This window comes from Peromyscus eremicus, chromosome 4 (assembly GCF_949786415.1).
Source record: "Peromyscus eremicus chromosome 4, PerEre_H2_v1, whole genome shotgun sequence".
NCBI classification, from domain to species: domain Eukaryota; kingdom Metazoa; phylum Chordata; class Mammalia; order Rodentia; family Cricetidae; genus Peromyscus; species Peromyscus eremicus.
In genome coordinates, this window is record NC_081419.1 from 79805822 (window position 1) to 79826741 (window position 20920).

Consider the following 20920-nt stretch of genomic DNA (forward strand, 5'->3'; position numbering starts at 1 on the left):
GGTGTAGGAAAAGCTAGTATTAAAAAGCTAAAATTTCAAAAACCATTTTCAGTTTTCATTTAAAAGTTATCTTTGCATAAGAAAGCAACCTGAAATTGTTTTTAGAAAGGCTATTAAGTATATAAGGAAAGATACACATTATATCTAAGCCAGTATCATTGGTGTCTTTAAAAAACAGAATCAGTTGGAGCTAGAGAGATGGCTCAGTGGTTAAGAGTGCTTGCTGGCTCTTCCAGAGAACCTAGGTTTGATTTCTAGCACCTTTGTTGGATGTTTGACAACTACCTGTAACTCAAGCTCTGAGGAACCCAGTGCCCTCTTCTGGACCCATGGACACCCACACTCCCATACATAAACACATAATTAAAAATAGAAGAAAAGATACTCTTCTTCAACCAGTTGAATATGAGAGATATGATTAGATTAAATAATGCATAATATGAATATCAGCCAAATATTCTGTAAATCCAAGTTGAGATTAAAACTTTAGTATCCTTTAGCAGATAGTTTACCTTTGCATTAATTTTATACATTTTAAGAGCTTATATTATTGAAGCTAAATTTATCTTTCCTCTTGAAACTCTCCATAGTCATTTTAACTGGCATCCTATTTTTTTTATGTTTACCAATGTTGGAAACAGTCAAAAAAATAAATAAATTGTTCAATAAGTTCAGTTAAAGAACATTTAGCCTATGGCAGACTAAAATAATTATTCATTCATTATATTGTTTGCTGACCAGAATATACTTGAATCTGAACTTAAAATGCAGAATTATCCTATTTTGAACTCACAGTGTTGGGATTCTTGGTTACAACAGTCAAGATTATTTTCCAGCCTCAAAATATAGTGTTGTTTTTTTTTTTTTAAGTTAACACAATGGTGATAACTCACATCTGCTAAGCTTTGTTTTTCTAGTTTTCTAATAAAACTTCACAGGTTTGCTCATCCCTAACACCAGGATACTTCTCTGTGACCTGGATCTGAAGTGCTGTGCTGTTCCTTGAGTGGAAGAAAGCTGGCTGATTAGTCATAAACGCTCAGCACTGTATTCATGCTTTACTTTCTAAACAGACTTGCAAATTGACTATAAACTAGTGTGCCATTAACAATAATCTGTTTGGCTGACTTTAAGTGCCTTCATCAAGTGTTTTTATTGCCATTTACTTTATACTAAATAAATCAAACTTGATCAAATTTTATTTTAAACAAAGGTAAGCCGTATCTCGTTCACATTTATCATTCTTTACTAAGTATATTCATTACATCTTTTAGTTCCTCTTAAATTTCTGAAGATATTCAGGTATGATAGAATGTGAGTTGTGAAAAAAGGTACCTTTCTTCAAGGAGCTCATAGAGCAGTTGTTCTCAGCCTTCCTAATGCTGCAAACCTTTCTATTCCTTATATGGTGGTGACTCCTGACTACAACATTACTTTTGTTGCTACTTCATAACTGTAATTTTTCTACTGTTATGAATTCTAATGTAAATATTTGATATGCAGGATATCTGATATGTGACCCCTGTGAAAGGTTCATTGACCACTGCCCTCCCCCGCTCCAAGTGGTCACAACTCACAGGTTAAGCACCACTATTATAGAAGGGAATTCACTGCCATCAGCCAGAGAGAATAATCTTAATTCTTCAAATAAATAAAAGTAACACCTAATTATTCGTGATCTGTATTAAGATGTTAGAGTACTTTACTTTACAAGTAGGAAACAATTGTGCATTGTATTGCATCTGTGGCAGTCACAGATTCCCTTATTCAACAGAGTAGGAATAGGTTAACAGTGTCTAGCACAGTAGATACTCAGCAAACACAAGTTTCTTGTCTGCATTTTATAAATGAGAACACTGGAAGTAAAGTGGATAAAGTGACTTCCCTAAATTTACACAATGAAAATAGAACCATAATTGGAATGCAGATAAATTTTGGCCCAGAACCTATGAACATAACCATTCCATAAATAATTATAGCAGCATGTATTGTTCATCCATACAAGTTCTGGCATTAGTCACAAGAGATCATATATTTATCAAAATGGGAGTGTTTCAACTTTTGATTGCTATGAAAAAATACCTGATGAGAACATAGGGAAGGATTGCTTTGGTTCACAGTTTCATAGGCTTCACTCTCTATTCCTTGGCTCCGTTGATTCTGGGCCTGCAGTGAGGTAGAACATATGGCAGAGAGCCTATGGTGAAGTTATTCCTCATGGTGGACAGAAAGTAGGGAGAGTACCAATAGAAAGGGGCCAAGGCAAGTTGTAGTCTCCAAGGGATATCTCCCCGCCCCCCATGACCAACTTCCTCCAACTAGGCTCCTCTTTCATAGTTCCACCACCTCCCAATAGTCTGTTCTGATTTTGAATCATGAAAGCATAGTCCTCATGATGGTACTACTTCCCTAAAGCTTGTCAGCTGACAGCCAAGCCTTCAGTACATGGGCCTGTGGGGAACATTCCACCTTGCCTTCCAAATGTTCATGTTCATTTTACAGTGCAAAATGAACAGCCCAGTAGAGGGCTGGTGAGATGGCTGAGTAGATAAAGGGGTTTTTCACTACACTTGACAACCTGAGTTAGATCTCTGGGTCAAACGCATAGCCACATAGTGGAAGGAGAAAATGGGCTCACACACATTGTCCTCTGACTTCACACATACGATGAGGTACACATACCCACACCCACACCCACACACAAATGAATAAATGTAAAAAATAAGAATTTTTCTACCAAATGAGAGAAATTAGAGGTAAGATCAACCTCTCACAAAGCCTTAGGGGCATCAACAAATTGTAGCTAGGTTCTTTGTCATAATGTAACACAGATGTCTTAGCATTTCTGTTGTTGTAATAAGTTAAACACCATGACCAAAGGCAACTCAGGGAGGAAAGGGTTATTTCAGCTTACAGCTCATGCTCTATCATTGAGGGAAGTCAGGGCAGGAGCTCAAGGCAGGAACTGAAGTAGAGGCCATGGAGAAATGCTGCTTACTGGCTTGTTCAGCCTGCCTTCTTAAACAACTCAGAACTGTGTGCCTGGAGGGGCACCTCCTACAATGGTCTGGGCCCTCCCATATGAATTATTAATCAAGACAATACCCCACAGACTATAGGCCAATCTTATGGAGGCATTTTCTCAGCTGAGAAAACAAACAACAAACTAACCAAGGCAGATGGCATCTAGTCCAGTTCTGAATGGAGTACTGTTCCCATCTGAAACTTCATAAGTATGATCTTTGCTGTCCATATTTTCATCAATTTTATGGTCTTCTAAGTTCCCATAGGAATCATTCATTAAACCCTGCTTACAATGTTCTTAGGCTTCTGTAGCCCAAATCTTTTCAAATTCCTATCACAAATTGGTTTTAAAGGCTGTGATGGTTTGAATAGGTATGGCCCTCATAGACTCATGTGTTTGAGGGCTTAGCCCATAGGGAGTGGCACTATGAGGAGGTATGGTCTTGTTGGAGTAGGTGTGGTCTTAGAGGAAGTATGTCACTGTGGAGGCGGGCTTTGAGGTCTCATATATGCTCACGTTATGCCCAGTGTGGCACAGTCTCCTGCTGCCTGTAGATCAAGATATAGAACTCTTAGCTCCTTTTCTAGCACCATGTCTGCCTGCATGCTGCCATGTTTCCCACCATGATGACAGTGGACTAAACCTCTGAACTATAAGCTAGTCCCAACTAAATGTTTTCCTTTACAAGAGTTGCTGTGGTCATGGTGTCTCTTCACAGCAATAGAAACCCTAACTAAGACAAAGAAAGGCTATCCTGGAACTTGCTATGTAGGCCAGGCTGGCATTGAATGCACAGAGATCTGCCTGTTTCTGCCACCTGAGTGCTGGGATTAAAGGTGTGTACCATTATGGCTAGCTCAGAGATCATTTTCTGTCAGTAAAACTATTACATGCCTACATCTCGTACCTCTAGTCCTTTCATTCCAACTGTTTACTCCACATTTCTCATTTAGTCTTTTCTAGTAGATCACTATTTCTCCTTTTCTTCAAAACTATGCCTTTTTTTTTTTTTATTACAGTCCTCTTAAAGAGACACATGACTTGATGCATACTGGTGTTGCTTTCTCTGCCCATCTTGTTCTCTTGTGTAGTATAGTAATATATGCTATTCCTGTTTTCATGTCTGTAATAAATATAAAATAACCAAAGACACAAACAATCACCTCGGAAAATTTAACATGCCTTAGAACTGCATGGAAGCACTGCAGTTAACAAGTGAAATTACGTTTAGAATAAGGTTAGTAGCCTTGATGCAGGGGGAGGGGCTTGGACCTGCCTTAACTGAATGTACCAGGCTTTGCTGACTCTCCATGGGAAGCCTTACCTTTTCAGAGGAGGGAATGGGGGGTGGGTTGGTGGGGGGAAATCTGAGGGAGGAACGGAAGGAGGGAAGAGAGGGAGATCTGTGGTTGGTATGTAAAATGAATGAAAATTTTCTTAGTAAAGAAAAAAAAAAGAAAATAACCAAGAACATTAAAAAAAAAAAAAAGACTCCAGGTGGAGTGATCATCTGTATAGGCCTACACAGTGGCTAAGCAGCCTCCTTTGCTTCTAAATGTCTTCCCAGTAGGATAGTCTCAAATTTCGTCAGACTCATCAGTTGTTTGGCCTACCTTCATGCTTTCTACCATGGCTAGCTCTCTGCAAATTGTCTTGTACAGATCATCTCTAAATCTCATAGAACCACAGGATTGTCTAATCTGCTGGTTTTCATCTTTTTCTTTAAAGCTGTGGAATGTTTTATGATGTGGGAGCTCAGTATTGAAACAAATAAATCTAGAGCTGGTGGGCCTGAAGGGAGACTGGAAGAACTCTTGAGCCGTACCTGTTAGTTCCAGTTTTTATAAGAAGTTCAGCATAGCATCACTGAGGCTTGGCAGAGCCCAGTTTGAAAGCTGTAATTGGATCTAGCAACTTTTTGCAGGGAGAGGAACTGAGACCTAAAAGAAGGGTAGATTATTCAGTATCAAACAATTTATAAAACTTCTCCACTTGCCCTCACTTTATTTTATGCATGTTTGTAATATGCTGAACAAACTGTAACCTTTACAGTGTTAAACTGTGGTTTGGGATTTGGTAATGCCAGCAGTCACTGTACTGCATACAATCAGTTTAAACAGTCACTATCACTCACTCCTCATGCTACTGTGAGGTTCAAGCATGAGCATGTGATCCAGTTTGGGCAAGCAAGAGGTAGCTGGAGGAAAACTTTTTGTTGTTTTTATAGAGTACCAAGAGCTGGGTGTGATGGGGTGTGCTTACAGTCCCAGAACTTGGGAGGCAGGAAGATTGTGAGTTTAAAGCCAGCCTGTACTACATAGTGAGACTGTCTTAAGAAAAACAAACACTCTCCCTGAATGAGATAGTCATGATATAATATCAAAGTTGGCCACTTGTTACAAGTCCAAAGAGGACTAAAATCCCACAAATGAACACAACCAGTTATTGGTAATGTATATTGAGTGCTCAAATCAGTAGGTGCTAGGACCTGCCTTATTTTGTGTTCTCTGTTATGTGATGGAGGATATCCTTATTATCTGGGGGTTTAAGAAGTGAAATGTAAACATGAAGGGAGCAAGGAGAGAGGAAAGAAAAGATACTCAGTCAATTTTATGACACTTATGCAAAATTGACCTATTTAAAGGTCCTTTCAAATTCTCAAACAAGATTATTCTGGCTCACTGATTGTTTCCTCTCCATTCTTTCAAAACTTACCCTATGGTCTCTGTTTTTCTTTTTCCTTTCTTTCTTTTTTTCATAGTTTTTCTTTCAGTGAATTTGTATTCTTAATTCAGTGTCAACTCTACAAGATGATTTCACACATCTGTTTTCAGCTTCACATTTCCCTTAAGCTCAAGCTTTCAATATGTCTCCTCTATGGCCTCTCTCCCATTTCCGTCCCTCCTTCCTCTATCCTCCTCTTCTTCCTGACTCTTTTCTTCCCTCCCTCCCTCCCTCCTTCAGCTCCCTCAGGATTTTGTTTTATTTCCTAGGCTAGCTTAGAAATCCCAGACTCAAGCTGTCTTCTTACTTCAGCCACCAAGGAACTGGTCCTTTAATATAGGCGTGAAGTACCACACCTGCTCTTCTGCTGTTTATTTAAACCTGCTTGGAAGTTATCTCTCTTTGTGCTTTATTGTAACATCTAAGCTAACTGGTTACACACAGGAATTTGCACTCTCCTATTTTTGCATACCTGAAACAGAGAAACAAACAAACAATAAATACAAGTCTGAAAACGTCCCAGCCTGTAACTGGTGTGACTGTTGAATGTGAATTATCACTGGATTACCTAAAACTCCATTATGGGTAATTTATCATGTATCATCTTTTATACTTTCAAAAAATGTAAAAGGAACATATTTTAGAATCATTTAATGGCTATGGATCAGGATTGGTGATTTTTTTTTAGGGACCATTGAAGAGTCACAGTTTATTCAAAAATCATTTTAAACATAGATTTTGAACATGAGGGTCTCCAGAAAGGAAAAGAACATGACATGCTAAAGTGTGGGTATGGCTTCTCAATTCAGTGTTTTAACATTAGCCGTGTGTATCATTTTGGTGGCTCTCAAGTTACGTCTTAAGAGGTTGCTTACACATCTTGTCTTTCTTTCTTGATAAATAAGATTACAGATAAATAAGACTCCAGAGATGACTTGGATGGATTACATGTGATAGAAACTGGGGGCCTAAGGGTGCACAAAAGCTTAGCACATGTCTTTTACTATAAACAGGGTTTCTGTCAAGATCCCTGGAAGCCTGTAGCTGGGGGAGGAGAAAAGCCACAAGCAAACATTATTAATCATGCTGGAATTCTTGATTTCAACTGACAAGAAGCTTGCCAGAGTCCTAACTACAGGAACAGCTTCCTGTTCCTGTAGTTCTATAATTTCCCTGCGTTTCTGACCTGCCTCACCCTTATCGCATCATGCTGAGATTGATGCATAATAATCAGCCAGTGTTCTTTTCTCTAGAGTTCTTCCACTCTTTTAAACAAACTAATCTGCTAAGCTACAAGCTTAAGATAGCACCTGTTGGCACTTGACACATAGTAAGTACTCGATAGATGGAGAAGGAATGTTCAACTCAGTACTTCGCCTTTGCCTACCAAATCCAATCTCAAGCTATGAAACCACCGTTCTTCCCCCCCGCTTCCACCTATCTACATAGTCAATATTATTTCCCAGTTTTCTCTGCTTCTTGCTTTTGTTTTCTTGTACCTTTCCTATCCTTGAAATGTCCTTTTAAAATTTTCTTGTATTAAATGGAACAGATGATGCATTGGAGTTAGTAACAGAAGAGTTTAATGGGGAGGATGTTTGTATAATTGTTGACAGAGTTAAGAGAACAAAGGGGTGGGGAAGCATCCTGCAGATAAAACGGAGGGAAGATGACAGCCACAGTCCCACCTGAAAGAACAGGGAGTGCAGCAGTGCGACTTGGAGAGAACTGTAGCTAATGCGCAGAAGGTAGAGCTGTGAGTTCCTGAAGATTTAGGGCCATTTGTGGTCTGTAGGAGGGAGCTACTCCACAGGCATCTCCCACAGATCTCACCCTACTGGACTCCAGAGGACAGAGGATTTCCTGTTCTCATAGAGATCAGTGAGAGACTGGGAAGAGCAGTGTGCAGCACGCATGGCGAGTAAGGATGGTCAGATGGAGGACACGCATTCCTTTCACACATTTCCCTAAGTCAAGTCTTACTTCTGTTGTTTAAATGTTTCTTTGGCTGTTCTGTTTATTTTTAATTTACCTTTATTTTATGTGTACAAGTGTTTCACCTGCAGGTATATGGATGCACCGTGTGCATGCCTGGTGCCTGAAGAGGTCAGAAGAAACTGCTAGATCCCCTGGAATTGGAGTTAGGGATGTTTGTGAGCTACCATGAGGGTGCTGGGAACTGGGTCTTCTGCATGAGCAACAAGTCCTCTTCACAGCTGAGCTATCTCTCCAGCCCTGTTTAGTTACTTTAATATGAGCTGAGAGTTCTTATTTTGCCTGACAGTAATTTGCCTACTTGCTTTTCTAAGAAAAGGTCTATTGTTTGATCCACATGGTTACTTTAACAGTCTTTTATGTAATATGCATACCCCAAAGTGGGTTATGACTAATTCTAGTCATAGAATGAGAATTAGGACTAATTCTCCTGGTTTTTGGATGGGGATTAAGATATAATTGTATGAAACTGTGACATGTAGAGCTAAGATATCCAATTCTGGTTGCATCCCTGTTTTCTACTGCATCTGTTTGAGCTTCCTGGATGCCACAATCTTGGGCTCCCCCCCACACCTCAGTTGCCTGTACTTTTCAACCTTCTTAGCTCATCTATAAATGTTAGGGTTCCTTGGGACACAGTCATTTGTCAGCTTCTGCCTTTCAATAACTTCTTCCCATAAAGGACCTTGATGGGTCAGTAAAATTATATTGAACACTCTACCATAGGATCATTTCCACCAGGTGCTCATTCCATGGGCTAGACCCAACAAATGCTATGCCCAGGCTTCAGAGAAATGTTGCTCTGCAGTGAACTGCCATTAAATGTACAGACTCACACTGCTCTGGATACTGAGACTAAGTGATGGTTGAGGGACTAGCCCTAAGGAGGACATTTATACTATTTCCTTTAAGGCTCAGGAAACATTGTGGATGAGGAGGTGGAAAGAATTTAAGAGTTAGAAGATAAGAGAGAAGCGTTGTAAAATGTGAACTTTGGGGCATGACGTAGCCATTGCAATCATGATCTTAGCAGCTGTATTTGCCTGTACTGGGCCTGTGAAAGACTAAGCCAGTTAGTTGTCTTTAATCTTGGATCAGGGAGGGACTTGTGTGATCATAACCCATCCTGTCTATAAAGTGTTGGCTGCTGGTGGAGTCTGGGAGAGAGGCAGTCAATTTCTTCATTTATGTACCCACAAATGAGCCCACCAGGCTCCAGTGGATAGTTCAAAACCCAGGAACACACAGACTGACAAGTTAAAAGTCAGTGTGTCAAAAGCTGAGTCAGAAAGATGTGAATGTGAAGAAGGGACTCTTAAGGAGGAGGGGTTTGACAGTGGTGGGAGGGAGATAAGAGATGTGGTGTATGAGAGAGTAACCAGAATGTGTTCTATATACATCTATGAAATTGGCAAAGAAGAACTTTAATAAAAGTTATATATAAAATATAAAATTCTGTTGTTAAATGAAGTATAATTTTAAAGTTTGGAAACTATCATGAAAATATCTTGCTTTGATAATATGTATACTGAATTTCCTTTTTGTTTCTTATGTTAAGGAACTAAAAAAAGTAGCTTCAGAGTTGATTAAGTCCAAGGTCACATGTCAGCATAAGAAGGAAGAAGAAAGTATCGATCTGATAATTAAAGAACAAAAATATGAAGAGCTTCAAGAAAGACTCGACATGGTATTTGATTAAATTTTACTCAAGTTTATAAAATTAAATCTTACCCAAAGTATGAGAACTTCAGGATTATTACACAAAATATTCTTCTTTGTAAAGTTTGTAGACATAGTAAAAATTAAAGTCTGACTCTTTTTTAAATTATTGGACTTTTTGTCATTAGCAAATCTTAGAACAAAATTCGGCTATAGCAATTTTAATCCAACTCAAATATAGGTTCAGGTAATTTTATGTCACAGTGGTATCTCTAAATCGCTTTTAAGATGAGAAATTGTATAGTTTTAACGTTTATCTTTGTACTAGCCTATATTGGGCTTCTTAATTCACTGGAGCCAATGTCTCAACACAAACATGGGTACTGAATTGAATATAGAACTTACTGAATTTTACATCATAACTTTACAATTCTTAACTTTGAAGGAATTGGAATTAAATAAGAAAATTAATGAAGAGATTACCCATATTCAAGAAGAAAAACAGGTAAGCAATCCTCACATAATTTGGAAGTAGATGTGGGATGATATTTGCCTAAGTGTGGAGTAGGCATTCAGCTAACATGTACTGAGTGGATATGTTTATATGTTTTTTTTTTTTTTTTTTTTTTTTTTGGTTTTTCAAGACAGGGTTTCTCTGTGTAGCTTTGCACCTTTTCCTGGAACTCACTTGGTAGCCCAGGCTGGCCTCGAACTCACAGAGATCCGCCTGGCTCTGCCTCCCGAGTGCTGGGATTAAAGGCGTGCGCCACCACCGCCCGGCCTGCTTATATGTTTTTAACTAGTTGAATGTATACTTCCACTTTTTGCGATTTTATTTATTTCTTTATTTGAGACAAAGTTTCACTAGGTAGCCCTAGTTGTCTTGGAATTGGCCATGTAGATCAGGCTTGACCTTGAACTCACAGAAATCTACCTGATTCTGCCTCCTAGGTTTAAAGGTGTGTGCCTTTACATTTATTTTTTTTGTGTGTATATGTCTTAGTGTGTGCATTTGTATGTGATCACATGTGTGCACACACATCTGTATATGCAGAGACCAGAACTCTTCAGTCTCTCTGAGCTGGAGTTACAGATGTTTGTAGGATGCCTGGCTTGTTCAGTGAGTGCTGGAGACCAAGTCTGGTCCTCATGATTGTGCAATAAGCACTCTTAATTGCTGGACCATTTTTCCAGCCCCAGTTTTTTTCTTTTCTTCCCTTTCTTCCTTCCTTCCTTCCTCCCTCCCTTCCTTCCTTTCTTCTTCTTCTCCTTCTCCTCCTCCTTCTTCTCTCTCTCTCTTCTCTCTCTCTCTCTCTCTCTCTCTCTCTCTCTCTCTCTCTCTCTCTCTCTCTCTCTCTCTCTCTCTCCCCTCTCTTCTCTCTCTCCTTCCCTTCCTTCCTTCCTTTCTTTTTTTTTGAGTCAGGGTCTCACTCTGTAGTACAGGATGGCCTGGAGCTGACTATGTAGCCCATGTTGGCCTCAAACTCACTGGCAATCCTCCTGTCTCAGCTTCCCAAGTGCTGAGGTTACAGGCATCAGCCACATATTTTCTAGCTAAATTTCTATTTTTCAGAAGTAGTTTTATTATTTGTTAGACCAGCGGTACCTTAGCAAATAATTACTGAAATGTACTTACATACCATGTGTGATTTTAGAACAATTTCCACTTATTTCAATCTATTCTCATGCTTAAAAAATGGTTTGGGGAAACTACAGTTACTTAAAAAAAATTTGGATTTATCTTATATGTATAAATGTTTTGCCTGCATATACATCTGTGCACCATGTGTGTGCCTGGTGCCTCCAGAGGCCAGAAGAGGGCATTGGATTCCCTGGAACTGGAGGTAACTGATGGTTGGGAGCCACTGTGTGAGTGCTAGGAATTGAACCTGGGTCCTCTGCAAAAGCAACAAGTGCTCTAAACTGCTGTGTTTTCTCTCCAGCCCCTCTAAGAAGAGTTTTGTCTTTCTTTTTTCTTGCTTTACCTTCATTTGATTGGTGACACCCTAGTCTACAGAATCATTTTATAATATTATAGTTTATGTGACATTACTAGAGATATATTCCTATATCTCTAGGTGAGCAAGGCAACAAGTTTATTTTATTTTTTAATTTTTTACCTTGTTCAGTAATGCCTTAGAATCTGTGGCAAGTTTCAAAAACTTACTTTACAAGTTAAGAGACTTTAGAAATAATACTTGATAGAAATTTGTATAACATTAATTATTTTAGGTAGTAAATTATAGTAGTGTTATTAGTTTAATATAAAGTATCAAAATTAAGGTATAAAAATAGTAGCTTAAAAACTAGATATGAGCCAGGTGGTGGTAGTGCACACCTTTAACCCTAGCACTTGGGAGGCAGAGGCAGGCAGATCTCTGTGAGTTCAAGACTAGCCTGGTCTACAAAGACAGTTATAGGACAGCCAACAGAGAAATCCTGTTTCAAAACAAAACAAAACAAAATCCCAAACCAAAAAAAAAAACTAGAAATGTATCTGGAGAATGAATTTAGAAACATGATATATTTTTATGTTTTTGAAGGATATCATCATTTCTTTTCAACATATGCAGCAATTACTTCAGCAACAAACTCAAGCTAATACTGAAATCAATGCAGAATTGAAGGTGCTAAAAGGAAATAATCAGGTTATGTATATTTTGTATATATTATGTATATATTGTTTAAATATATTTCTACCTAATAGGCTTCCCCCGTTTAGTTGCATTTAAGTATCTTGTTCTATCATTTTATTTTAAAAGGTAAGATACTAGATTCCTTCATCAACTTTCAGCATGAATATCTAAAATAATAAGTATATTTTTTAACATTTAAGTAACTAGGTCAATGTTAAACTTTATCAAATATCTAACTTGAATTTTTTTTTGAGATGGGGTCTCTGTAATATAGTACTGGCTGTCCTGGAACTCACTGTGGACCAGACTTGCCTCGAACTCACAGGGATCCACCTGCCTCTGTCTGTAGTGCTGGGATTAAAGGTGCGTGCCACCATGCCCAATAGTGGTTACACAGGGACTTGCACTTAGAAGTGTCTACCTTCTGTTTAATTTTGTACTCAGTGTCTTGAAGTTTTTAATGAATTTTTATCTTTTGAATTTATGTTTTGTAAATGAAACCTGATGGTGAATGGAAGCATGTGTTGGAGGCTTGGAACCTCAATAGGCATTTTCTTGTTTCTGTTGCCTCTCAGTCTTGGTTCTTGGCTGCTGGTTCTTCTACCTTCTGGTGCCCTGGTACCTTGCCTAACCACCCACTCTGCAGGTGAAGTTTTCTCCAGTCTTGCCCAGCACCACGGACCCTGCAACCGCTTATGAAATAATCACTCAGAAGCTTATATTAATTAAACTGACCAGCCATTAGCTCAGGCCTACCACTGATAGCTCTTACACTTAAACTCAGCCCATTTCTGTTAATCTATATGTCGCCACATGTTCCGTGGCTTTACCTGTTGCCTTTACATGCTGCTCCCTGGACAGCAGGCTGGCGAATCCTCACTGAGCCTTCCTGTTCCTAGAATTCTCTTCTCTGCTTGTCCTTCCTATACTATACTTCCTGCCTGGCTACTGGCCAATCAGCATTTTACTTATCAATCAATCAGAGCAACACATTCACAGCATACAGAACATCCCACAGCACCACTCCCTGCATCTTTTCATTTGTTTGGGAAAGCCTTACTTTTAAATGAATGCCTAGGTACAGTAGAGGAGGTTTGATGTGGGTACATGTGCCTTGCAGCACTCAATGGGGAGGCATGGCAGCAGCTCTTCCTGATTCAGGCTGGCAGAGTGAGTATCCAGCCCAGTGCTGAATGCATCCCTGCCTAGCACTTTGATCTTGCAGCAGTTACCCTCTGCCGTGGGTTTACATAGAGAGCCCATGGAAGTGAACGATTGCTTCCTTTTCTGGCTATAATGTGATACATGGGTGAAGCAGGTGGCAGGAAGAAGTGGGGCCCAGAAGCTAGTGGCTTTTGTTCATGCTGAGTTGTCATGAAGCTCTTAGGCAGCTGCGAGGGACTTCATTTGTGCTGTGATTTTTTCCCCTGTGTCCAGAGAACCCTGCCATTAAATAGAAAATGAAATGTCCTATGACAGAGAGAAACACAAAGGAAAATTTACATATTTTAATACCTCTAATAGCATGTTTCCTCTGCCTTTTTGATTTGTACCGGGCCACACAAATTTTGTTAGCTCATCATCATTAAATAGAACTAAACTTATGCAGAGCAAGGCAGTGTTTTGCTTTATCTCCTCACCATTGCTGCCCTATGGCTTATCATATAAAGGGTTCTGCCTGCCTTCAGTTATGTAGGAATTAAAATGTCAAAGATACAGAGGGAGAGAAGTGGACTGCTAGAATCAAGCTACTCATCCCCTTAACTTCTTCACCTGTTTTTATAAGAGACTAGTAGAAAACAACTTTTACAAGCAAGAACCTCTTCACACCTTCTCCCAAGAGCATTCGATTTATTTTGTGGAGATATGTTATAACTTTTTAGCCTAGGTTTACCACAGCCTATGGAATGGTGGGATTACAGGCATGTAGCACCATGTCTGACTTAAAATTCATGATGAGTAGCTGTTACGAAGGTCATAGGAGTTGAAACATAGTTTGGGGGGTGAGCTGAATATTAGGGGTTAGCTAATTTATTCTGTGATAGAGACTTATAAACTATGGGGCCTTATAAACTGTGGGAAAAAAAAACAATATTATACCCTGGTTCCAATCTAGCACTATTTCTCAGTGTTATGTGCTCAACATAATTTTTTCTAGAAGCACGAGAGCTGTTAAGTTTGTGTGTTGGTTAGTTTTTGTCAACTTTATATAAACTAGTCTAGGAAGAGGGAGCATCAGTTGAGGAATTACCTCCATGAGCTTAGCCTGTGAACATGTCTGTGGGATATTTGCTTGATTAGTGATTGATGTGTTTGTGTGTGTGTGTGGGGGGGTGGTCGGGGAACAGCTTACTGTGTTGGTGCCACCCCTGGGTAAGTAGTCTTGGGTTGTATAAGAAAACCAGCTGAGCAAGCCATGCAGGGCAGAGAGCAAACAATGCCCCTCTGTGGTCTCTGCTACAGTTCCTGCTATTGGGGGATTTATTAAGGCAACTCCACGTAGTTGAAAGGGAGGTTTATTTTGAGGGGTAACTTACAACAAGTAAAGGGATAGGTTACAGGCTCCAGGAGAGGTGAAGTGCAGTCCAGCGGTGTTCTTTGGAGAATTCTGCTTGGTCTACCATCCAACATCCAGAATTACCAGGAACCAAGAGAGCCGGCACATCCAGATCTCGGGTCTTAAGGGCTCCCTTCTCAGCCTTGCCTCAGGGGCAGGCCATAGGTAGGCGTGACAGTTACTGGAAGTCTCACTGGGGGTAGTACTTCCAGGTCAAAGCTGGAACAGCTACCCACTACATCTCCCCCTTTTGTCTAAATAAGAAGGTTCTATTCTAATACAAAACTGTATACAATAGGAATGATTATCAAATATTGTCCAGGAGGAATAAAGGATAATGACCTAGACAAGATGGAACTACAACCAACACAAACAATATCAAGCAAGAAACACATAATAAAATCCAGAGAAGTCTGGAACATAGATAAATGGCACGTTACAAAGATCATTCCAAAAGGTGTCCTATCTTGAAGAACCTAAATCTAATACAGTTCTTGCCTCCAAGTTCCTGCCCAGACTTCCCTTGATTATAGACTGTAACTTGTAAACCAAATAAACCCTTACTTCCTCACATTACCTTGGTCATGGTATTTTTCAGAGTGATGTAAAATAAACTAAGAAAGTTTGTTAAATCAGTTGTATGAAAACTGTACTAAAATTTTGTGGTATCTATAGTGGTCATTGCTTTGAGCTACTAACCAAATCTGTAAATATGGCCCTAGGATCTTTTAACTGTGTGTACCAATGTGTTAAATATTCAAATACCTTTCTCTTTAATTATTACCTGTCTCTTGATATTATATAGAAAGCTATATAATATCATATAATACATTCCAAAATATTGTCAAGTAGCCCACTAAGAATGCAAACATTATCATCCACCATCATTTTATAAAACAGAACGTTTTAAAATACATGTATTTTAAAGATAATCTCGGGATAAATGACAGATCATTATAAGAAAAGTCATGCCATCACATTTGGCCATGGACTAGAGAAGTTTGTCATGGACCAGTGCTTAGCTGCTGACTGATGTCTAAGAAACACTGATATATAGCATAACAAAATATTAATGCTGAGCTGTTGCTAAGGATTACATTGCTTAGCTACGGCAAGTGTTTTCTTGAGGAGCATTCTAATTCCACCTGTACTAAAAGGGATCATTGCTCTTGATAATGGCCAACTGGTTTTCAGTGCTCTGCTGTTATACTGTCATCTGTCTTATGTTTTTAGCAGTAAATTTAGAAAGATCATAGGTATCTAAATTCTAGTTATAAGTTTAGTTCTACTTCTGTAGTCATAATACTAAGAGTATTTTCCCATTTTACTCCTGTGGTTATTGTATTATTACTGTATTAACTAGGACAATTTACTGTTTTTTGAAGTTAAAGCATTTAGTGAATGCTTTCAGTTTGACCTCTGACAAATCCTTTTTTTCACAGATGTTTTTCAGATTTGTTAATTCAGTTAGAAATAATAACATTTTTGTGTATGTTTATAATATGTACAAGTTTATATTCACGACCGAGTGTAACTTCCATGATGAAGTTAGAGCATTGCAACTTTAGGATCATAAGCACACGAGAGTGTCAAGCATGCAGTAGGACCTTGTTAAGTGCTATTAAATGAATGAATGGTGTACCATGAATAAACCCGGGCTCTTCCCCAGTCAGAAACTACCTGGTTAGGGCTTCCAGCTAAAGATGATTAATTAAACGTGCATTCACTTCTGCCGCCTTGTGAAACTGTTATAAAATGGCAATAAACCCACAAGGACATGGAAATGATGGGAGAAACATAAAAGGCTAAGTTTTAAAAGTGAACTAGATGTACAGTTAGCAGAAACAGGAAATAGAAACCTAATTCAAAGTCATGGAAATGAGGCCTGGGATGTGGTTGACTGGTAGGGTCCTTGCCTAGCATTATGAATTTTATGTCAGCTTGATATAAGCTAGAGTCATTTGGGACAAGGAAACCTCAACTAAGAAAACTAAACCCAGAAATGGCCAGGAATTGTAGTGTCCTGTGTCTTTTAAAGTGGGATATGTAGTTGAAAGATCTAGATGAGAACACCTGTGTAAGACTCTACTGCAACCCCACATTCCTCCCTCCTCCCACAGGTACTGGCTCTCTCCTCTTTGGTATAGGCTTAGAGGTGTATGCTTAGAGTTTGAGAGAGAACTGAAGTGGAAAGGAATCTAGTGGTATGCTGGGGCTCTTTTATAATTAGGAAATTGGTTGTTAAAATAGTAGTGGCCTGAAACTGACCATGTCTCTAGCAAAAGTGGCAGCTATTGCAAATTAATTCTCTCTGCCCTCTTTCTCCCCTCTCCCTCCCCCTTACCTCTCTGCCTTCTCTCTCCCTTTCTCTCTTCCTCCCTCCCTTTTCTTTCCCTCCTCTTCCCCTCCTTCTCTTCATCTCTCCTCCCCTTTTCCTTTCCTCTCTCTATTCATCAGTACACTGTTGGAAATATTATAGTGAAAGTAGTTCACTGCCTGCCAGTGTAGTTCTCCCAGTTACAGGACACCTATTCTAATTCCCAGAAAGAGGATGGGAGAGTCCTTTCTGGGTAAAGTAACCTGCCCCAAAGGGTAGACCATGGTTCCTTCAGTTATGTCTTCCTAAAGGAGGAGTTCAGGCAGAACTCCCTACAGTGAAGTCCAGTGTTTGACAAACTTTTGACCATCTTTTAAATACCTCATTTTTAACTACAAATTGATGATTAAGGACGACTGGACACTTGAAGTAAGGCTCTCATGTAAAAAGCAGACAAAAATGGGAGTCTAAAAAACATGTAAAGCTAAAACTGCTTAAAGGAAAAGTACTAGTCCACAGGACAAGAATTAGAAATTCATAAACATAGAATAAGAGAAACCCTACTAAAAATATAAGTGCAACGGAAATGGAAAGGTTGCTAGATAATAGAGATAGTTGTTTAGAAAGTAGAATCAATAGACACATGGCTAAAACTGAGAATAATTCAGGTGGTAAAGTGCTTGTCGCGCAAGCACGAGGACCTGAGGTAAGTCCCCAGCACTCACTAAAACGCTGGCAGCTGTGAGCCAGGCAGTCACCACATGTGCCTTTAATACCAGCATTCAGGAGGCAGAGGCAGGCAGATCTCTGTGAGTTCGAGGCCATCCTGGTCTACAGAGAGAGTTCTAGGACAGGCAGCGCTATACAAGGAAACTCTGTCTTGAAAAACAAAACAAAACAAAACAAACAAAGAAAAAAGCCAGCTGTGGTTGTGTATGCTTCCCAGTGTGGGGGCAGAGACAGGCAGATCCCAGGGGCTTACTGGCTGGTGAGCCAGGTTACCCTACTGTGGGAGGCCAACACCTTTTCCAGTGTTCCTATGAGGAGGAGAGAGGGATAAGAAAATATTAGATAGAATGACAGGGAAAAGGAGAAAAACAGAAACACAGGATATCTTCAGGAGGACCTGGGTTAATACCCAACGGCCTTTTCCATTTACTCAAAAGGGCTTTTTATAACAATGCCAAGGGGCAGGGCAAGATCAAAGCACACCGCACAGCCAAGTGCAGACCCTTCGAAACGCCTGGTAACCACGCCCGCGGTCAGACCATCCCCTTATGCAGCCCTGCTGAGTAGAGCAAGCCCAGATTCTCTGACCCTCAGTAAGTTCTCACTAGATAGCCTCTGTGGGTCTCTACGCCCTGCCTGGTTGGTGCTCCAGTTTAATGAGAGATGCTGTTTCAGAAAAGCTCCTGAGGAATGATGATGCCTGAAGTGGACCTCTGGTCTCTCTGTGCACACACATGTGCACACAGGTAAGAAGATATAAATGGGAGAAAAAGAATTCGGGAATCAGTCTAAGGAGTCGAGGATGTTTCAGAGAAAGAGAGAACCAAGAAAATGGAAGGAGAAAGAATGGGCAAAGAAACAATACAGAAAGCTTCACAGGCCTGAGGGGCATGAGTTCATTTTACCTAATATCAGTGTGTATCATTGTAAAATATACATTGCACATAAAAAGATGATTCTAAAAATTGCAGAAAAGTATGGAATGCAAAGAATTAGGAATGAGAATAACATATCAGCCTTAGCTTTCTCATTGGCAAAACCGGACAGTAGAAAAAAAAATGTAATTGTGTCTGCAGAGGTTGGGAAGAAATCGCCATCCAGAGTTGTGCTACATTCATCTAACCTAATTTCTCAGTAGACATGGAGGATCCAAGAAACCATTACCACCCATGCCTGCTTTATCATGACAACAGTTTGTTGTATCCTGAAAAGGAAGTAAAGGTAGAAAGGGAACCATGGATCTAGGAAACAGGAGGCTGCAGGAGTGGAGGGAATCCTCATTGATAACCTGGCTTGTGCGGTCAACTGAGAGTAATAAATCAAGTTGTAATGGAAGGATGGAAGGGTTCCAAAGAACTGCAACCGAATACCTGAGGGAGACGGTCATTTTTAGATAGAGTATGAACTGGGGGCAATTGATTGACACACTATTATATACTGTTTCAAGAACGTGATGCTATTAGTCATTTATTGTTAATAGAATAGAGACTGTGGTATGTTCTCTCATTTCTTTCCTAAACATTGATCTGCTTTCTAAAATAGAGTATGCTGTCCATATAAATAAATACGGTAAAAATACATATTAGAATGTTAAAATACTAAGCACCTATTAATTATACAACACTGTAAATACTTAGAAACTGCCCTATCATTGTATGTAACCATGGATTAAGGAAATGTGTCTTATGTGAAATGTTCACATTATTCTGAACTAGAGCAATCAAAATAGGTATTCATTTAGGTGTTTCAAAGTGCATCACTTCTAGGGGGACAGAGGAGAATGTTCTTGTCACAAGTTGCAAAATGCTTTTTATTAGATGTGCTGTCATAATTTCACAGACATATTTACACCTTGATATTCTAGATGTAACTGAGAACTCCTTAAATAGAATGTTCTTAAGACTTTTAAATGAGATGAATTTATATTTAGTAGTATGGGAAGTAAACAAGATTGTTTGTCTTTTAGAAAAGCAAATTACAGAGCAGTAAGTATATGTGATGAGGTTCTCAGCTGTATGTAAAAGATACTTTGTCTGCTTTTCCTGCTATGAGTATTCTCTGATTACAGAAACTTGTAAAGTGCTAACTTTGGGGAGGAGGACTCACAGGTCACTTGCACCTTCCATTTTATATTATTTTGTGTAACTGGAAATTTTTACCGAGTATATATAGCTTTATAAATGATAATAGATGATCTTAAAATTCTAGATGCATTAGATATTTAGATTTTTGTTTTCAGTTTGCTTAAATTACAGATAGTAAAGAGACATGATGATATTATTAGTGATAGTGATTCATAGTTCTAAAATTCTAGTCTTAGAAAACACTTGACAATATTTTTATTTTTTATTAATTTTTTAATTTTTTTTAAAACTATTCTTTGTGGCTTTCACATCATGTATATTTTTACTTTTTTAATTTTGGGGGTTTTTTGAGAGAGAGTGGGATAGGGTGAATCTATTACATTAGTTCAATGAAGTAACTAAGTGATGTGTTAAATAAGTTAGGCTAAGTATTAATTTGAAATTGGAGTTTTTTTAAGTGTTTCTAGCCAGTTAATTTCTAAAATAAACAGGTAAAAACGTCTTATGGTAGTTAAAATTTTTAGTAGGTTAGGCTGGATTATGCTACATTTCATGCTTTTCAATGCTGTACTTTATATTACTTTTTCCGTACATTAAAACTTATGCAGTGAAACTGAATAATGGCAATGTTTTTATACCCTTTTATAGCCGTTTCTTCATCACAGCCTCCCTGTTCCCTGTTAGCTAAATTCTGAGCACCTTCCTGTTAATTTATGAAAATTATTGTGGAGGTAGCACATTATTGCTGATCTGTATGGCACTTTCAGCATGTTCCATGCAAAGGTCTGAGCAACATAAAACACATCAAAATTCATTAATGTGGTATTGATTATTTTTTGGATAATTAATTTTATTGCAGACCCTTGAAAGAGATAATGAGCTGCAAAGGGAGAAGGTAAAAGAAAATGAAGAAAAGTTCCTTAATCTTCAGAATGAGCATGAGGAAGCACTAGGAACTTGGAAGAGACGTGTAGGTTTATTAAATGTAAAATAGTAAAGTATTCTAAATAGCTATAGACATTTAAAATAACTATTAAATGCTAAGAAAATATTACAAAATTGTTAAGTCAGACACATTTTCTTCTTGTACTCATATTTCTGCCAAAGTCAGTGTGTTTTTAAAAATTAAATTTAATAAAATTCCCTCTGGTGTTTTCAGGCATAGACAACTATATGTATATATGTTTATATACA

General features: G+C 38.7%; 1 protein-coding gene across 1 annotated transcript in view; it reads left to right on the plus strand.

The window, feature by feature from the left end:
* Window positions 1-20920, plus strand: part of Ccdc73 (coiled-coil domain containing 73) — a 95805-nt gene that overhangs the window by 59900 nt on the left and 14985 nt on the right. Inside the window, exons 9-12 of the mRNA XM_059261043.1 lie at window positions 9303-9431; window positions 9849-9908; window positions 11947-12051; window positions 20586-20696. Of these exons, the coding sequence (XP_059117026.1) occupies window positions 9303-9431; window positions 9849-9908; window positions 11947-12051; window positions 20586-20696 (405 nt within the window). The remainder of the gene's footprint in view (window positions 1-9302; window positions 9432-9848; window positions 9909-11946; window positions 12052-20585; window positions 20697-20920) is intronic.